Raw genomic sequence first — 19,663 nt, 5'->3', positions numbered from 1 at the left:
TGTCATTGTTTCTTCTTTTTAAAAAAAAATTTTTTTTTTAAACTTTATTGGCGAAAAAAATTTTTTTTTTTTTTTGAGAACAATGTGTTTTTTTCAGGAGCCATCAGCTCCAAGTTAAGTTGTTGTCCTTCAATCTTAGTTGTGGAGGGCACAGCTCAGCTCCAAGTCCAGTCGCCGCTTTTAATCTAGTTGCGGGGGGCACAGCCCACCATCCCATGTGGGAGTCGAACCGGCAACGTTGTTAAGAGCACGTGCTCTAACCAATTGAGCCATCTGGCCGCACCTCATGCTTTCTTCTTTCTTCGTCAGTCGTTAAATGGTCACTCAGTTCAGCCTATGGAAGCTGTGTTCCTGGAGGACGGGGCAGCAAACCACCACATCCAGCATGCTGCTTTTGGTAAAAAAAATTGTACTGGAATACAGTCAAACCCAGACAGCCCGGCTTACATACCGTCTGTGGCTGCTTCTGAACTGCAGCGACAAGGTTTAGTGGTTGTGACAGAGGCGCACGGCCCACAGTCCTCAGATAGTTATCTGGTTCTTTACAGACGTTTGCAGACTTCTGTTTAGAAATGTTAAAGGGGTTCCTACATCATCCTGAGATTGGCTGATGTCTAAATAGCCTGCCCATTCTAACCAGTAATTCGGCCCCAGTGCTTTTACACCCATGTGCTTGGAGACTTTGGGAATACGTTCATGTTTTGCCATTGGTGTCAATTTCCTAAGAGCTGTGTCTTCATTCCTTGTAAGAACCCGTCTGTGGGGAGTTTTGGCTGTGGGCAGCGGGGAGGAGGGTTGTTATAGAAAAGGCAGTCTTAGGTTTCATCTCGAATCTATATAAAAAAAAGAGTCTTCCTGAATCATATAACAAAGTCTTTTCTTTCCCCCAGTTCTCAGAAATGTAACTTGATGGCTACTGATAATACTGACCGGAACTTATCAGCTAGACTGGCCTTTTTGCTGAAAAGGATTTCTTAGCTAGCCTCTGCCCAACCTCGTGGAAACAATGAGACAGCTGTTTGTAAGGAAGGGATTCACAAGAAATAGAAAAGAGGAAGCGTACAAAGCACTTTATTTTCTTTCAGTGACCACAACTGTCTCCTTGTGTGATGGTCCATGAGCCCTCTCCCTGCTGAGTAGGGCCGCTGAATGGTGGGTCCCAGGCCTGGAAGGAGGCTGTCAATACTGTGGTCACAGCTATCCTTCCCAACAAGCCTGACTTCTGGCTCAAAGCAGCCAGCTCCTGGTCCCTGGGAAAAACTATAGGTGAACCCTGGGAAAACAATAGTAAACGAAGTATTTGAAGAACTTGTTCAGTGCCCTGTGGGGACGGCAGTGTGCCTTGTCTTCTGGGCCACACTGAGAGGGGACACTCAGCCTGAACCTGCTGTTAGAGCAGGACTGTGTCCACGTGAGAGAAACCTGGTCTAGTCAACTTGGAATTCCTAGGGCTTGGGTTAGTTTAAGACAGAGGTTTTCTTAACCTTCACTGCACAGAATTACCTGGAGAGCTTTAAAAACAACAAATTGCTCAGATGAATTAATGGGTCTGGGGTGAAGTTCAAGTCCCTGCAATTTTATAAATGCTTCCCAGGCAATTTGTACAGGCAGCCAGGGGTGAGCCCCTAGGACCAGTTCGACCTCCTTTTTTTCGTGGGGATTGCGGTAGGTAAAATCATAAGCCTCAAATCCTCTCCTCTGTTAAGGGTGCAGAAATGGAGGGCATTGTCAGGCAGCCGGCTTGGCTGCCTGCCGCCCCTCGGGTAGGCCCCTCGGGTAGGCCTGTCCTTCACACGCTTTCCTCAGATAGTTAACGATACTAAGTAAGGGCCAGCGGAAGTGCCTGTCTGAAGTTCATACCACACCAGACGGGCGTCCCCGGCTGCTGCTGCCGGTCCGTCTCCGCCAATCACAGACCGCCTGCCTTCCCTTCTCTCTGATCTTCCTTCGCTGTCCCAGCTCACTGGACAAAGCACAAGTCCATGCATGACTCCTTTCCTCAGCGGCTCTTGGCAACCGAGTTTCCTCAGTTTTGCCCCTGGAGGGTTAGGGGAAGAGCACACCCATCAGGTCACCGATTTGAACGGACTGGAGTGGGGCTCTTGTCTCCTGGGCAGAGCCCCAAGTGTCTGCACATCACAGTTCCCTGCTGTTTTCAAGGTCACCTCTGCTAACCTCAAACATACCCCAAGGGCTTTCAACCTCCAGCTGCCCCGGGGATCCAGGCCCTTGTACACAGCCCTCTCTGCCTTCATCCGGTGACCTGCCTCATCCCAGCAGCCGGGGGGTTTAGCTTTGGAAACGCAATGGGTGGGTGGCAAGGTGTTTCCTGTACCAAGTTGGGAAGGTTGAAAAAGGGCATCAGTGCACATAGCAGTCAGGCTGGCATTCCCAGTCACCTCTGTAGAGGGCTTTCATCCTGAGGGGCAGGTTTGATGGCCCCAGGCCTCAGCAGTTACCGGAGAGCAGGAATTCTGTGCAAGCAGATGGATGCCGTCATCTATTTACAGAAATGACTGCCCTGAGATCCCTCTCCTGACTCTCGAGGGCTGGAGTGATTCTTCTGTAGGGATGTTTCCATGGCAACCTGTACACAGTTCCTGTGTTAGGGCAGCCACCCCCTGTGCCCCAAGGCTGTGGATCCTACGAACAGAGACCCTGAGGAGTTCATCCACAGACATGCTGAGTACGCATGTGCCGGGCTTGTGCTTGCTGCTGGGGACACAGGTGTGAGAGGTGGACAAGGTCACAGGTACGCTCCGGCAGGGTGATGGCGAAGGCTGATCCTGTCCCCTGCCTCACATCACATCTAGCTTCCTTGTGCTGAATTGGTTTGCAAACCGTAAGTATGACTGGGGATTTGACCCCTGGTGAGGCGGGGATGGGGCAGGGGAGAGGAGGAACTTGTTAATCCTGAGTTCCAGTGTTACACTGCCTTCAAGATGGTACCTTCAGCAAAGGCTCGGGGTAAAGCAGGGTGAGGGAGAGGACGTGTGCAACTGTAAGTCAGAGTCGCCATGGCTGCACATCAGGCAGTGTCCACCTTCCGGGGCTTTGGTGGGTGGGGGGAAAGGCGTGTGACCTTGGAAAGGCTAATGAAGCCAGGGCTGCTAAGGGATCTGGTGAGCCATTTCTTTTGGGAGGTCTACTGTCAGGAGGTGTCTGAGTCAAACCTTTAGCAGACAAGGACCATCTCAAGGCTTCTGCGGAAGCAGCTCCCTGCTCTCTGGGTTGAAGTTAAGGGACATAGTAAGAGGGGTGGCAGGGCGGCTCAGTTGGTTAGAGCGTGTGCCCTTAACAACAAGGTTGCTGGTTCGATTCCCACATGGGCCAGTGAGCTGCGCCCCCTGCAACTAGATTGAAGGACAACGACTTGACTTGGAGCTGATGGGTCCTGAAAAAACACAGTTACCCAATAAGAAATAAAAAATAAAATAAAATAACAGTCATGACTTCACAGCCAGCGGCCTCTGGACAGAGGGAGGCACTGTCCAACGTTGCTGCAGCCTAGGCTGGGCCACTACACATAGACTTGACCTTGGCCTCCTCTGTCCCATGGCTATCCCTTTGAGTGCATGCTGTGCTGGGGAGCGTGCAGGTCAGGCCTTTGGTGCTCCTTGGCTGCCGTCTTGAGCAAGGCTCAGACTTGTCAGGGTCTCTGTTCCCTCTTCAGCAGGCACTGTCTCTATTGACTCTCCCCTATTTAATATCTAGCGAAACCTCTGTAGTTGGTTCTGCAGCTCTCATGGGATTTCAGAGGTGGGAGGGACCTGCTCTCTGGTGGGCTCCTGCAGGGTCCCTGGCCTTGGTCCTCCACAACTAGAGGGGTATTATTCCCCTTACAACGAGGTGCCAGGTACCAGAGGAGCTGAGACAGGTTTGGAAACCACGTTCCCAGCTTTGGCTTCGCACCAGCAAACCAACCCTTGAGGGGCGGGCCGGCTGCAGCATTACAGAGGTGCCAGAGGATAGGCAGCTGACTTACCACTGCCCAGCATCACTAGGCAATGGAACTTAGAAATAGACCACACCTTCAGCTGCAGGTAAGAAAACAGACCCAGCAAAGTAAAGAAATGGACCTAACTTTGACAGCAAAATTGAAAGAGAACCCAGAGCTTTCACTCTTAGTTGCGGAAACGGCCTGCTTCTAAAATGAGAGAAATGTTCTCTTCCCCTGTTCCCCCTTCTTCACTCTGGCTACTTTTTTTTCCTAGCCTGTGGAGCCCAAGCCTGTGCAGCAGGACCCGCAGTCTGCAAGCTGAGGTTGGAGGGTTGGAATTCTATGGGTTCCGTGGAAGGCTCAGGCAGCGTGGTGCGCTGCTTAAGCCTACCCTCTGCCCTCTTTCCAAATGCTCTCTCTTATCCCTATTTGTTTTTCCTTAATGAATATGTTGGTAGGACAGCCTCCGGCTCCGTGCCTTCTCGTCTTCCAGGAGGCCAAGCTCAGGTGGTATGGAGTCCAACTTTATCCTGCTTAGGGGACACGCATACTTGGATGGCCTTCACTCCACTCCCTGAAATCCTGTTTATTTTGGTCCCTTTCTTGGAGAATATCATCTTCTGTCACTCCATAAATATTGACTGAGAGTTCACTCTGGGCCTGACGTAGGGCTATAGCTGTGCACAGGTTCTCAGTACAACGTCACAGAATGCACAGTCTAGTCGGGGAGACAGGTTAATAAGCAACCACCCTGGACCATGACAGGTGCCTAGTGGGGGGCACGTTGCCCCTCCCTGGAAGGCTGGAGACTTCCTGTGGGAGGCACAGCCTGAAGCACGAAAGGATCTGGCCGAGGGCGGGTGCCAGGGCGATGGAATGTGTTAGGGACCGGAGCAGCATGGTGGGACTTTGGTGTGTGCTTAGGTGGGGATTGGAGAGGTGGCTGCTGTGACTCAGTTTCCCCTGGATGTGCTGTGCTGCTCCTCAAAACCTGTGTTTCCTGGCCCTGGGGCCCCTGCTATAAACTGTCCTCCATTCTTCCCCATGGGGATTCCAGTGTGTTCTTGAGTGGCAGAGTGGAGAGCTCTGGGTTCTATCTAGCCCAGCTCTGCTAATATATATATATATATATATATCATAAAATATATATATATATATTATTTATTTATTTATTATATATATAATTATATATATCTTAAAGTTTATTGGGGAACAGTGTGTTTTTCTAGGGCCCATCAGCTCCAAGTCGTCATTGTTTTCAATGTAGTTGTGGAGGGTGCAGCCCACTGGTCCATGTGGGAATCGAACCGGCAACCTTGGCATTATTAACCTGCGCTCTAACCACCTGAGCCAACTGGCCGCCCCCTGCCTCTGCTATTAATTGGTCAGGTGGCCTTGGGAAAGTCACTTCACTTCTTGGGCTTCAGTTTTCTCATTGCTGAAATGGGAAGAGGGAAGAAGCCCACAGTTAAAAGCTGGACTCTCTAGGGCTTTGTGAACTCCACAAACACTTCGCTCTCCCCTGGAGGACACGAGGAGCCTCCCCTATATACCTAAGATCAAGCAAGAGTTGTTTCGCCTGCTGCTGAAAGAATTCTCACAACCAGACCCGCTGCATAACTTGCAAGGCTGAGTGAAAACTCAAGTGCGGGGCTCTGTGACCACACAGGTTGCACGCCGTGAAGCCACCCTGCTCCTCACGACACCTCTGGTTTTCCAGACGCCAGCTGGGGCATGGAGGACTTCACATCCCAGTCTACGAGGATATTCCTACCGTATTGGCCAGGGTCCGTGCTGAGATGACCACAGGGCCGGCAGTCCACCTGGTGCCCGCCCCTGTCAGCACCCATGAGGGAAGAAGGACTGACTTGCTGGGGCGGGTTCTGTTTCTGGAGGCAAGACTGCCCTCTTAATTAGTGGGGAGCTTCAGGTTTCTAGAACAGACTGGTGACTGTTCCAGGGTTTGTAACTGACCCAGGGCCCCCCTGCCCTTGGGGACAGAGTGGCCAATCCACTTTTTGTCAGTCCTCCCTTCCCCCTCCATGCCATCATAATGAGCCTCTTTCATGCCTCAAAACAACGCCATTCCATGCTCCTTACCCTTGTGTGGGATGAGGGCCATGATACAGGAAAAGCCCCCACCCCCCCATGCCGAAAACTTCCCCACAGTCCCCTGGCGCTTTAAGAAGCGCTTATTGTAGCCAGAGGGATTGTACTTGTCCTCACCTTGAGTCACTTAAGGGACTGGGAGATTTTCTTCTGAATTCTTTTTTTAAAAATAGAATTTCCTTATTTTTGTAGTCTGAAAACTCTGTGGGCATTACACTATTCCACGTTTTATATTGAATTTCCGGTCCCCTTAAAATCTTAGCAGCTAGGTTTTGCCTTCCTAAAAGTCTTTCCCCTGTCACATTCCATCGCCTACTCACTCTTCATATCGTGCAAATGAACCCGTTTTTCTCCCCCCCACCTCGTGTCTCTACCCTTCTTTTTATTGAGCCTCATAATGATCCAACTTCTTCAGGTTCAGTGATGCCTTGAAGTCGTCTTTGAATGCTTTGGTTTGCCATTCCTTCTGCCACCCTCACTCCCTTCCCTCCCCATCTCGGCAATCCAGTCCAGTTTGGGTTTTGTGTGTCTGTCTATCCACGCATGCATCCGTCCATCCCTGGTGCCCACTTTGTGTCAGGCACAGAACCAGACTCTGGGGGACATGGAGATGAAATGGTGAGTTCCTGCCCTCGGGGACATGACAGTGGATCAGGGGACGCAGACTATATAACTAATCACCATGCAATTGGATATGCACAAGGCACAGCGGTGACACAGTGGGAAGCACTGGGTGGTGACTAAGGGGTTGAGAGGGTATGTGGGCAGGAGAGCTCTAAGAAGGAATACCGCGTTGGCATGGGAGTATGGAAAAACAGGACCTACGCTGGAAGCTCCAAGTCTTGGCCTCCTGGTGGAGCATGATGGTGGAGAATCTGGGGAGAGGGCAGGGATGGTGAGGATCTGGTCTGGAAGGTAGGCAGGGGCTACACTTTAGAGGCCTTTATATGTTGTTGTAAGGCGCTCAGCGTTATCCTAAGAGTCCTGAGTGAGGCTCCACTGAGTGGTTTCGAGGGAGTGACATAGTCGGGTTTTGTTTGGATGGTTGACTCTAGCAGCGCTGCTGAGGATGGATTTTTATGGGCAACTCTCTGAGGCAGGAGGAAAGGCAAGAGAAGAGGGCCTGAGCCAAGGCTGTTACCAGGGAAGGAGAGGGCACATTCGCGAGGCATTTTGGAGGCGATAAGTGGTAGGATCGAATGATAGGTTGGAGGCAGAGTCGGGGGATGACACCCAGGTTTCTGGCTTGAGAAAGTGGGTGCATAGGGGTGCTGTGACCACACTCAGTCATTTCCTAAAGCAGGGTCCATTCCAGCTCAGGCTGGCCTCAGCTGCTCCCTGCATCCCATTTTGTTAACACTACATAAACCAGGCCTTTATTTCTTGCTTAGATTCTTGAAGCATCTTCTTAATTTCTTCCAATCTGTCCTACACACTGCTGCCAAAGTAATCGCCCAGGGACAGCTGAACAAGCATGTTCTAAGGTTGCCCAGTGCGTATCGAATAATCTCCAAGTTCTGTAGCTCAACTGTCCATATTCATTGTAGGAAGGACATGGACATGTGCTATTTTCCCCGAGAGTCTAAGTTTCCAGAGCAGGTCAGGCACATTACATGTGAAGTAGTTAAATGTCAAACGGTCTTTAGAAGGGGAATGGAATGCCTGCTCTGAGGGGAAGAAAGGAAGGAGGCAGAGGTGACCCGAGGTGACCTGGTCCCTTCCCAGCATGTCTTTCCCGGTGTGTCTTCCATTCTCTCCTGTGCTCTCTGGTCTGTCCACGCTGGTCTCAGAATTGCCTGAACATGACACCCCTTTCCCACTTCCGTGTCTTTGCAGACTTCATTGCCTCTGCCTGGAATAATGTTCCCCACATTCAGCATCCAGTCCAAAGGTAAAAGGGCTCCAGTGAGTGCCTCACCCAGATGAGATCTTCCTCCATTATGATGAGCAGCTTACCTCCATTTGGCACTTTGCCCATTTGACTACGTACACTATTGACCACGTCTCATATTTTATCACCCCCATTAGACCGGGAGCGGAGATGGAACGCTGGAAGCCTTAGGCCTGCGTCTAGCTAGCCTCTTTTTTTTTTTCATCAACATTAATTGATGACAAAATTATAACCCACATCAACCATACAGAAAAGTACAGCATATGATAGAACATATACTCAGCACCTATCACCAAGAATGAACAGATTGCCTCCGACACCTCACCACCCACGTTTTAAGAAATAAAATATTATGCATACAATTTGAGCACTGGCCCACACACCGCATTCCCAGAGCTGGCCTTCACACTGCTTGCAGCATCTAGGATGAGTTGCCAACATTTAGAAATAGATACATTTCACATCAAGGTTGGAGAGTTTTTGCTTTCCTTAAAGAGTCAGGAGATCTGGTAGGTAACTTGGGGTACACTCCAACATGAATCAGCAGGGGCTCCATGGCGGCTGCCTCCCAGTGGCATTGTATGTGCCTCCACTTCTTCACGTGTCCAATGAGGCTGATAAAAGTACCCACTTCTGAGCGTTATGAGATTATACAAAGCGTTTAGATCAATGCCTGGTGTGTAATTCTCATGCTAGAGGCCCATCCATCGTCTTTTCAAACCCTTGGGGCTAGATGTGTTTTGGAATTCAGATTTCTTTTGGATTTTCATAAGGTAATAAGTATATATGTCATATATTATGTAACACCCCCAGCGGGATCTGGGCCAGCCCCTAGTAATTAAACACACTGAAATTTTTGCAGAAAAAGAAGCATGGGTATGTGGGTATTCACATGAAGAGTGACACGGATGTAAATAGCTTACCCACATCAGGGTGAGCCTGGCGGCCTGGCGGAGGCCAGTCCTAGTCCCTCAGCTTCCCTGGCCCCTCGTCCCAGATTTCAGCTCTTTCTTGGATATTTGAGCTTACCTGTAAGAGGAGAGAATTGTGAGGTTGGTTTTTGTTATTGTTTTTCGTCTGTTTGTTAATAATTTTGTAGTTGCGGGAAAGACAGGACGCCCGGGGTTTCTACCACAGCTGGTCTGGCTGCCCGTGGTGTCCACCTCTCACGTCTCACCTTTCCGGCCTTCTGCCACTTTTCCGGTGGTCCTTCACCGGGCCACCCACCCACTTGCCAGCTCCACCTTGGGCCTCTGAGTCCTGCCTCAAGTCCATTGCTACCTGGCACCCTAAGCTGCCTCATCTCCCCTGAGAAAACCTTCCTCACCTGGCAGGCCGGCCTCCTCACTCCTCTTCTCGCCCCTCCCCTTTCCCAGCTCACACTTCACCGTCTCCTTGACACCACTGCTCAGCCTCTTCCTCCTGCCTGGACCACCTCACGCTTCTACCCAAGTCCCATCCATCTTTCAAGGCCTAGCCGAAGTTCCACCTCATCCGTGAGGCTGTTCCCTCCGTTCTCCGGGCTCATATATACCTAGCACTTAAGCCGGTGGCCGAGCACCTACCTGAGCTTTCACTCATTTACTGCGTCCTCTGCGCAGGCACGTAGGTGGAGGAAGGGGAGGGAAGGGGGGGTCCAGGTTGGGGCGGCTGCCTTCTTTCCTCCGAGCCTCTGCTGCCCCCGCGCGGTGCTTTCCGTGCAGTGCAGCCCGGGCTTGTGGGTTGGAGCTTGGACAGCCCTGCACCGCCGGGCCTGCGCCCAGCCTAAGCAAGGATGGCCGGCTTCGTTGGCCAAAACATTCCGAGGCCTTTATGCTGGTGCAGTTGAAACCGCCAGCTGGTCAGATCCCCTCTCCTCTTTGCTCGCATGTCCGTCCCTTGCCCTTTGGCGACAACGCCCCCTCCCTTCCCTGTGAGACTTGCCCTGGTGGGTTGATAGGTGTGGGGTTTCTCTCGGCTGAAAACACGGGTGAGGGCTTTTGTCTCAGATGCTCCTGCCCGCCTTTCCTCCCTTCACTGTTGGCATAAACACAGGAAGGTGCCCTTACAAGGCTGACCTGACGCCGGCTCTTGGGTTTTGTGCGGCGGGGGAAAGCAGGAAGGGAGTGCTTCGTTTCTCACCTGACCCACCGCCGGGGGTCACTCCACTCTGATGCCCAGGCTCTGATCACCTGTCCCCGGGGCTGTTGAAGGTGATGGAACCCTCATCTGGGTCAGAGTGTTTCTTTCCTTCCTCTTTAAGAGTGAATGCATAAACTACCTCGTTTGTGGTAGTTCAACTGAATTCAATCGAATTCTGAATCCGTAAATTCCCTGGGTTCCAGAGAGGCCATCTTGTTGCTGACTGTGACTCTGGTGCGTCTGTGGTTACAGACAGGTAACACTCCGGTCTCGAGGGAGTCAGCGCTCACCTCCCCTCACTCCGACCCCACAGCCACCTCCTTACCTGCTCCAGTTAACATGGTCCCTATTGGCGCTGACAGTGTTTCTTTTGACTGTTGGTCCCCCATTCAGTGAATGACTGTGTTATTATTTAAGTCTCCCCAAAACGTGTCTTGATTGGCCTCCTCTCCTTAGAGGAGCTGAGGATGACGGGGTCAGTGATTCAGAGGAACATGTTAAGTCTGGCGGTGTGGGATAGTCGCTCGTTTTCAGGGAAATTCATACCTGTGCCTTTACTTCCCAGGAACTCACGGCGTGGCTTCATTGTGTGATTTGAAATGTTGGCAAATGGGTTTCTGAATTGCTGGAGTGGCAACACACAGACATCCAGGTGTGTTCTAGAGGCCCCCGAGCGGATTGGCATGGTAGTGAGGGCTGGCTGCATCTCTGCTTCTCCTTCCCCGGCCCAGGCCATCTGGTAAGGGCATGCACAGCCTCCTGGGTGCCCCTCAGGGGCTCTCCTGGGTTCTAGGGAGTCTCTTGCACAGGACTGGGCAAGAAGTAAGTGACTCAAAGGAGCCAGGCTCTCCCATGCTCCAGGGGGCTCTGCGGTGTTGCGGACAACCTGTCCACAGCCCCTACTCCCCACTTTGCTATAAATAGTGGGTAATTCAGGCTGCGTGATTCAGTGGAAAGATAAAGGCTTTCACATGAGTCTTATCTGGTGTAAATGACCCGGGCACTTACCAATGAGTGTGACCATGAACAAGTGTCCTTACCAGTGAAATGGGAATTCCTACCTCATAGGTGAGGATTAGATGAGGTGAGATACATCAGTCATATGTTTCACTCCTGAAACATAGTAGGTGTTTAGTCAATCTTAGTTCCCCCTTCCAGAACCTTCTGCCCACCCCAGTTTCATGTGGCTTTTCTAATAGGAGATGATGCTACCTGGAAATGGAGGGGAAAGGAGAAAGGTATGTGTTCACGTAATCCACAACTTCCTCCAGATTAGGCATTAAAACATTTATTATTCTCCTCATTGAGCTGTGCGAAGGAATAGGAATTCTTCAAAGGAGTGACTTTGCAACTAACAAAAGAAATGGAATAGGCAACATTCTAAGTTAAAGAGGCCTGACTAGCTCAGAATCAGCAACTGAGACTTGGGGAGCCTGTCTGTTCTCTGGGCGGTTGGGTGGAGCAAGGAAGCTTCTGGTAGGGCTGATGACTGGGAGGGTTTCCAATGGTAGGAGGAAGACACCAAGATGGCTGTCTCCTAAAAGGGGACCTGGAGTGGTGCCTGTGTTACTTTCCGTATGAAGCGTAAAGGGGGGAGCTTGACAGACATCTAACAACGTCCACACCCACATCCTTGTCACCCCCGGCTCAGTGACTCTTTGTTTTCAGGGTCTCCTCGTGCTGTTCCACCAGGGAGCCAATCCACTCCGTGGTTTTCTGCTTGGCTTTCTCCCAGCTGAAGAGGGGCTCGTAGCCCAGCTCTCGCTGAGCTTTCTTATAGGAGACGGTGAACACACTATTCAACAATGTCACCAAGTGGCGGGTGAAGGGCGGCTGGTATTGGTAAACTGGGCTGAGCAGGAAGCTCAGGATTTCCAGCAGGAAGCCGAGCCAGTACTTCAGAGATACGGGAAGGCTCATGCTGGGGTCGAGGGAGAAGCCCCATTCTTTGCTCAAAGTGTAGTTGAGGTGATCATAGCTTTGGTGAGGTGTGTCATCGGAGATGTAGTAAAACTGTCCTTGGACGTTTGGGGCCTTCTTGGGGTCCCGCAGGGCCCTCAAAGCTAGAATGTGGCCCCAAGCCACGTTGCCGACGTAGGCGGGGTTGACCACGGACAGCTTGCTGTTATGTGTCAGGACGCCGTTGTTCTTCAGGGCGTGGTCAATAAAGCCATAGAGCAGGGGGCTGCCTTCCCCGTAGATATACGGGGGCCTTAAGGCGCACGTGTACAAGGTGCCACCGTTTCTAAGAGCCCACCCATTCGCTGCCAGCACGGCCTTCTCAGCGAGCTTTTTGCTGTATGGGTAGGGAGCCGACCACACCGTTTCCAGATGCTCTTCTTCGCAGCCATTCCGGACGGCCTCCGTGTAGGAGTTGGGCCCAGCCACCTCTATGGTGCTGGTATAAATGAAGATGGGCACGCTAGCCTGGGCACAGGCCTCCAGCAGGATCTGGGTACCTGCCCACGGGGAACACGCAGGGAGTATCAAGGAATAAGCCCCAGGCCCAGCCTTGCCCACAGGCCACGCCCATCCCCCCACCCCAAGGGAGGCGGCTACTGCGGATCAGGGGTGAATTTTTCTGTGACTCTGGCTGAGAGCTGACCAAGCTAGAGCCATAGAAAAGTGCAGAAATCCAGAGGCCAACATTTGGGTGCTGGAGAGCAAGAATTCTTAGGCTTTTGGATTGCATGCACCTGTGCGGGTACTTCTAATTTTGGAAAAGGACATAGGGTTGTCACTTTACATTTCACTGAGTAAGGACATTTAAAAATGATCATTTATCATCCCTACCACCTCATTTTAAATTAAAAAAAATCAGGAGGCCATACTCTCAGAATATGGACAGCCCTAGTTCCAAGGCAAAAGAAGACATTTGAAGGACTCACTCCCCCCGCCCCCACAGTTGTAGCTAGGTAATACGCACTCTTAAATACATATTGAATTGTTTGTATTGTTCTCATTTTTTGAGGACCAATAAAAACGTAGTCACTGGGGCCTTTCTTTGAGAGTCACTGAGCAAATGATTACTGGGTTCTGGGGAGAAACTGAAGATCCAGATTCTGTCCTTGATTGTGTGTTCCCTACAAAGGCCGCTCCTAACTTTGGCTGTGACTCCGTTTACTCAGATATGAAAAGTGAGGGTGACCAACCTTCCTTTCACTTAGCATTGCGGAACCATGCACGGGCCTTGTGTGTGGAGCCTGGTGGGGAAACGGAAAGAGGAGTGCGCCCTCTGGCGGTCACACCTATAACGGGAGAGTCTTGCATCTCTGGGTGGAACTTTTGGCGCGTGGAGGTAATACAGAGCGCCTTCCCTAAAGAATGAAGGGCTTTCCTGGGCAAATAATCATTTCTATGGTTTGCATTTTTTAAATCCCTTTTAAGGTCTTTGTGCAATTTGATTATGGGGAGAGACAGCCTCATTAAAAAAATTAAATCTAGAGGTGAAGAATATTTGGAGCTAATTTACCTGCAGAGGGGGAAATGACAGATCATTGTGAAGTATTTTCTAAACCTGAGAGTGATACTGGTTTTAGTGAACTGAGGCCTCTTAACACTTCTCAGGGATTTCAAATGTCCTGTTGCTGTGAGCTGTGGAGAGTAGGCGTTATGAGAAGGGCTGAAAGCTAAAAACCGGTTGATCTTAGCGCCCTCCTTGCAGTATGGGGGTGGTTAGGAGTGTGGCTAAGTAGAAACTAGAAGGGGTCTTTTTTGAGTTTGTGCTATTCTTGGCTAGAGACCCAAAGCAGTAAGTTGCTTTAGAACAGGAGTCTCTGAATAGACTAGCTCTGGAGGGCAGGGCATGGGTGACAGATGGGCTAGCGGGTTGGAGTGCTGTGGTCCTAGAGAGACTGGTCTCCAGGAATCAGAGCAATGATGTAACAGAAAGCTACAGGCGATTTAAGCCACACCTTTGGGCAGATGCTTCTAGATTTAAAGTAGATTGGAATGCCACAATTCTGAAAAAAAGCCTCCAGACATTGAAGGTTTGAGGACCTAAGGAGGGTGTAGTTTGGACACCTGGTTAGGAACTCATCTTTAAGACTAGACCTGATAGTGAGCTGAAGAAATGGTATTATGGATAATGGGAAATTATTACTATTAGGAAAATATTCTGGGAAGGCAAGTGCTGGATAGCTTTGTGGTGCCAGACCACTGTGAACCAGCTCTGCTAGTTCTCATGAGGGGATGCCTTCTGCGAGGTAGGTGGGAAGGCTCTAGAAGCTCTCATTACCCTGGGAGACCCCGTGAGGAAGGTCTTGCCTGAAGGAAACCGGCCCGGAGCTGTGGCCCACTGCTTGCAACTGACTGGGGTCCACCTTGTGTCACAGAGCTCTTAGTTCTTGGCCTTACTTACTGTGCGACCACCACCTTAGAGCCACACAGAGTGGCCGAAATGATGGCTAAGGAGGCACCTGTTAGGTCTGGTTCCAGCCCAGGGGAGGCAGGAGGTGGCTGATATCAGGAGTTTGAAGTGGGGGTTTAGTCCACACTTGACTGGGGCAGCAGGTGAGCTTTTGTGGCCCCTAGAGTCATGCAGGTGTGGGTTTACATTCTAGCTCTCCCTCTCCGACCTGTGGGTCTTTGGACACGTCACTTAGCCTTTCACAGCCTTACTTTTCTCATCTAAAAACCTGAGGACAGCCTTGGTTCTCCCAGCTGGTGGCGCTAAGCGAAAGCGCAGAACTCATCAGATGGTCCATGATGGGGCTTTCTCTTCCCCGCCCCCATCCCGTTTCCCAGCCTCACTTGCCCACCCCCTCCATCTTCTCCCCCGGGGACTGTACCTTTCAGATTGACATTCATGATGGTCTCTTTTGGAATGACATTGAAGACATCGATGACAGCGGCGGCATGAATGACAGCCGAGGTGCCCTGGCAGGCTCGCTTCAAGCACTGTTCATCCAGGATGTCTCCTTCCAGCAAGGTCAGCTTGACCTTGCTCTGGAGCTCTGTGTAAAACACCCGTGAGGTCACTGGAAGGCTTTCTGGATCTGGGAGTCTCCTGATAAAGGTGGCATTTTACCCAGGTCCTCAAAGACAAGCAGATTGGAGGGAGAGCGGGGAGGGAGGCACAGTTCATGGAGGGAACAAGGACACACAGGCACAGAAATCAGACTGTGTGGTGTTCCCTGGGAAACAGCAGATGTCTCCTTCCAAGAAAGAACGTGAGCAGTGAGGACCGGAACACAAAACTGTGACAGAGTCTGCGGTAATTCCATAAGATTCACTAGGGAGAGGAAGGTGATTGTGGAGAGTGGATACAAGAGGGAAGAATGTGAACTTAATTCTGTGGGGAAGGAGGCATCATGTGGATGTGCAGAGACACGAGCCGCGTTGTGGGGTGGGAACCTACCCCTGGATACAGTATATAAATGGATCGTGTGGATGGTGTAGGTGGCCGAGAGATGAATTGGAATGTCCGCACCGAAGTTCAGAGGAGGAAGACCTTACCTTGACAGGCTCTGGTCCTTATTGGAGATGGGCTGAGAGGAAGAAGAACAGTCAGAGAGCCATCGGCAGGGATGTAGGATGAGCCCACGCTCTTATTAGCATCATCAAAAGCAGGTATTATTGGGGGGATTGTCACTGTGGAAACTAGTATGGAGGTTCCTCAAACAATTAAAAACAGAACTACCATATAACCCAGTAATCCTACTTCTGAGTATTGATGCGCAGAAATCCAAAACATTAATTTGAAAAGATATATGCGTCCCTCTGATCACTGCAGTGCTATTTACAATAGTCAAGTTTTGGAAGTAACTTAAGTGCCTATTGATAGACGATTGAATAAATAAGCGGTAATATACAATGGAATATTACTCTGGCATAAAAAAGAATGAAATCTTGCCATCTGCAACAACATGGATGGACCTAGAGGGGATTATGCTAAGTGAAGTAAGTCAGACAGAGAAAGACAAATGCCATATGATCTCATTAATAAGTGGAATCTAAAGAACAAAATCAATGGGCCGGCCGAGTGCGCGATGGTTGGGAACTGGCTTGGGACGCCAGAGGGCCCCGGTTCGGATCCCACATATGAGGGCCAGTGACACTGCCCTCCACAGCTAAGATGCTGAACAACAGCTCAACCTGGAGCTGGGCTGCCGTGAGTCGCCGGCGACGGCGTAGGCTGCAGCCCCTGTGGCAGTGGGTTGCCATGGGCTACCGTATGTAGCCAGCAGCCAGCGTGAGCGGCCAGCAGCCGCAGTGAGCGGCCGTCCAGAAGCCGGTGACTGATCTGCCTCGCCTGGGAAGAGCGCAATGATGGTGCCAACTTGGGCCAGTGAAGCAATGTCCTCCACAACTAGACTGAAGAACAAAACGACAGCAACTTGTCTGTTCCCATCCCCCCAATTCCCCAATAAATAAAAAAATCTTAAAAAAAAAAGAACAAAATAAATGAACAAACAAAACAGAAACAGACTCCTAGATACAGAGAACAAACTGATGGTTGCCAGAGGGGAGGAGGGTTGGGGAGCTGGGTGAAAAGGTGGAAGGGATTAAGAAATACAAAGTGGCAGTTACAGTCACGGGGATGCGAAGTACAAGCACAGGGAATATAGCCAGGAATGTTGTAATAACTGCATGGTACCAGATGGGTACTAGATTTATTGGAGGGATCTCTTTGTAAGTTATCTAAATGTCTAACCACTGTGTATACACCTGAAATGAAATAATATGGAATGTCAGCTGTCATTGAAAAATTAAAAAAAAAATTTAATTAAAAAAAAAAAAGCAGATCTCAGTGCTGAAATGCGTAGGCCCCCGAGGGACTGACTACCTTTTGGTCATCTAGCGAAGAGTAGTGAATACCACATCAGGGGCTTCGGCTCCTCTGACGTCCACAGGAAGCGGCAGGGCCTCAAATTAGCCCACGAAATAACGCCACGCTACATACAGTTTGGATAAATACCCGACACCGAAGTAGTTTGTGCTGTCTACTTTGCTGTCAATGTTCCCAGTTCTCTGATTTCCTTTCAGAGCTATCTCGTGAGATGGGTATTCTGATTTCCACTTCCCAGGCAAGGAAACTGAGGCTCAGAGAGGTGAAGGCGCAGGTCGAAGTCCCATTTGTAGTGACAATGCAGCCTGCTCCCTGCCTTCCAGCCTGGCTCACTTTCCCCTGTCACTCAAGTCAGGACTGGCACTCCTCTGGGGCAGAGTGAGGAGGTGTCCATTGAGCTGAAGTTGACAGTGGGGGCCAGAAGACACAAAGAGAGAAATTCAGAGGGAAAAACTCAGGCTGGAGAATGTCCTTCCTGGGTGACAACTTGGAACAACCATCTGCTCTCCTTAGGCTTCTGCCAAGTGGGGTCTGCCTGCAGCCCCTTCCCACTGTCGGGTAACTCCAAGAAGGCCCCCTAAGCGGGGAAAGGCGACGGGGAGCTGCTGGGAGTCAGCCAGAGGGTAGAATTTTCTGATTGTGTCCCTACCTCTCCTCTGCCTCTCCCCTCCCCTCCCCTCCTCTCCCCTGCCTCTCCCCTCCCCTCCTCTGCCTCTAATCCCATCATGAGGGTTCCAACCTCATGACCTTATCACCTCCCAAAGGCCCCGTCTCTTCGCACCATCACATTTCAACACATGCATTTGGGGGTCACAAACATTCAGAACATAGCAGGGGTTAGTTAACGTGTTCAAGGTCCCATAGCTGGAAGATAGCAAAGCTAAATTTGAACCCAGGCAGTCGAGCTTTGCAGCATCTGTGCTCTTAACCACTAGTGTGCCAAGTAGCTTTTCTGTGGGCCTCCCTCCCACCCAGCTCACCCTACATAAGCAACTGCATGTTCAGTCTTGCCAAGTCCACAGAGCCCAGAGAGGGAGGGAACCATGGCCCCACCACTGAGGTATCCACAGTGCCCTCTCTGGTTTCTCTGAACCCCTGCAGGCTAATGGGGTAGAAGTCCTTCTCTCCTGGCTTTGGATTTCTGCCCCTGGACATATCAGCTCTTTTGAGCCCGTCTACTGAAGTCAGCAGCAAAGGAGAGGCAGAGGAAGGGAGGGGAGACAGCAGAGGTGGGGAAGGGAGAGGCAGGAGAAGGGAGGAGAGAGGCAGAGGAGGAGAGGGGAGAGGCAGAGGTGGGGAGGAGAGAGGGCAGAGGAAGGGAGAGGAGAAGCAGAGGTGGGTAAGGAAGAGACAGGGGTGGGTAGGGGAGAGGCAGAGGTGGGGAGGGGAGAGGGCAGAGGAGGGGAGGGGAGAGGGCAGAGGAGGGGAGGGGAGAGGGCAGAGGTGGAGAGGGGAGAGGCAGAGGTGGGGAGGGGAGGGGAGAGGCAGGGGTAGGGACACAATCAGAAAATTCTACCCTCCGGCTGACTCCCAGCAGCTCCCTGTCGCCTTTCCCCACTTTGGGGGCCTTCTTGGAGTTACCTGACAGTGGGAAGGGGCTGCAGGCAGACCCCACTTGGCAGAAGCCTAAGGAAAGCAGATGGTTGTTCCAAGTTGTCACCCAGGAAGGACATTCTCCAGCCTGAGTTTTTCCCTCTGAATTTCTCTCTTATAGTTCTCTGCCCCCCCATTAGTTTTTATGAGACACCGGAGAGAGCCCTCACCCCTTCCACCACGTGAGGAAACTGCAAGAAGGCGCTGGCTGAGCCCGAAAGAGAGCTCTCTCCAAAACGCCTCTGTGCTGGTGCCTCCACCTTGGATTCCAGCCTTCAGAACTGTGAGAAATAAATTTCCAATGTTTCTAAGCCACCAGCCTGTGGATTTTGTTAGCGCAGCTCGGACGGACTCAGGCAGCCTCTCTGTGCCTTATCCTTGTCTCTGAACTAGCCCATCGCACAGGGCTGTTCAAAGGAGCCCTAAGTTGACACATGCCAAACGCTTGGCACAGTGCCTGGCACACAAAGAACAATGGGAGGATCCTCTATTGCTCTTTTTAGAGAGGCCCCACCTCCAGGACACCACCTGACCACCTTGGGGACCTGGACCTTTAGGCTGAACACTGCCCTTTCGGTAGTCAGCTGTCAGACTGCAAGTATTGCTGAGCTGTAAGGATTACAGACAATTATTGGTGAACTGGTTTATCGGAGACACGGCTGAAGTGGAGGGGAGAGGAAACAGGACATTTGAAGAGCTCAGAGAAAGGGAAAGAGATGCACAGTCCACAGGAGAGTCCATGGAGTGGGCGGGGCTTTGGGGTGGGGAGGTGTGGTGTCCTGGGCAGCTGCCTGTAGACACTCAAGAATTGGTCTGGGGTCACCAGGGGAACTCACTTTGCCAGGAGTCAGCCCTAGTGTCATGTGATGGAGGCCTCTGTCATGGGGCGCTGGGCTGAGCTCGGGCACCCATTAACCAGAGGGACTCCAGCAAAGCTTTATCTTTGTGGACATTGATTTCTTCATTGTCCAAATGGGGTGACCCCCTTCCCTACTTTCTCCACAGGGTTATTCTGAGGATCTGGGGGTGAAGCAGGTTGGAAAATGCTCAATAAATCCAGCTTTTGCATTTGCCCCAGGGGTAGCCATCTGGGAAAAAAGCAGTGAGCTGCGAGGCAGTCAAGTCTGCCGTCGCTTCCTTGTGGTGATGGGCAACAGTGACAAATAGTAAAAAAAAAAATAAGTGTCTGGGAGTCCACGGCGGTGTTTCTGCGCCTAGG

The 19,663-nt window shown here is 51.1% G+C and overlaps 1 protein-coding gene across 1 annotated transcript in view; it reads right to left on the bottom strand.

Annotated features, from left to right (window-relative positions):
• Positions 1-11,544: 11,544 nt before the first annotated feature.
• The window catches only part of HSD3B2 (hydroxy-delta-5-steroid dehydrogenase, 3 beta- and steroid delta-isomerase 2), an 11,508-nt gene continuing 3,389 nt past the window's right edge, over positions 11,545-19,663 (bottom strand). The window contains exons 2-4 of the mRNA XM_019655803.1: positions 15,519-15,677; positions 14,852-15,016; positions 11,545-12,520 (exon numbers count right to left, since the gene is read on the bottom strand). Coding sequence (XP_019511348.1) covers positions 11,709-12,520; positions 14,852-15,016; positions 15,519-15,677 — 1,136 coding nt within the window. The 3' untranslated portion in view covers positions 11,545-11,708. The remainder of the gene's footprint in view (positions 12,521-14,851; positions 15,017-15,518; positions 15,678-19,663) is intronic.

Source organism: Hipposideros armiger, unplaced genomic scaffold (genome assembly GCF_001890085.2).
Source record: "Hipposideros armiger isolate ML-2016 unplaced genomic scaffold, ASM189008v1 scaffold_247, whole genome shotgun sequence".
Taxonomy (NCBI): Eukaryota; Metazoa; Chordata; class Mammalia; order Chiroptera; family Hipposideridae; genus Hipposideros; species Hipposideros armiger.
This window is presented reverse-complemented; position numbering and strand designations above follow the sequence as displayed.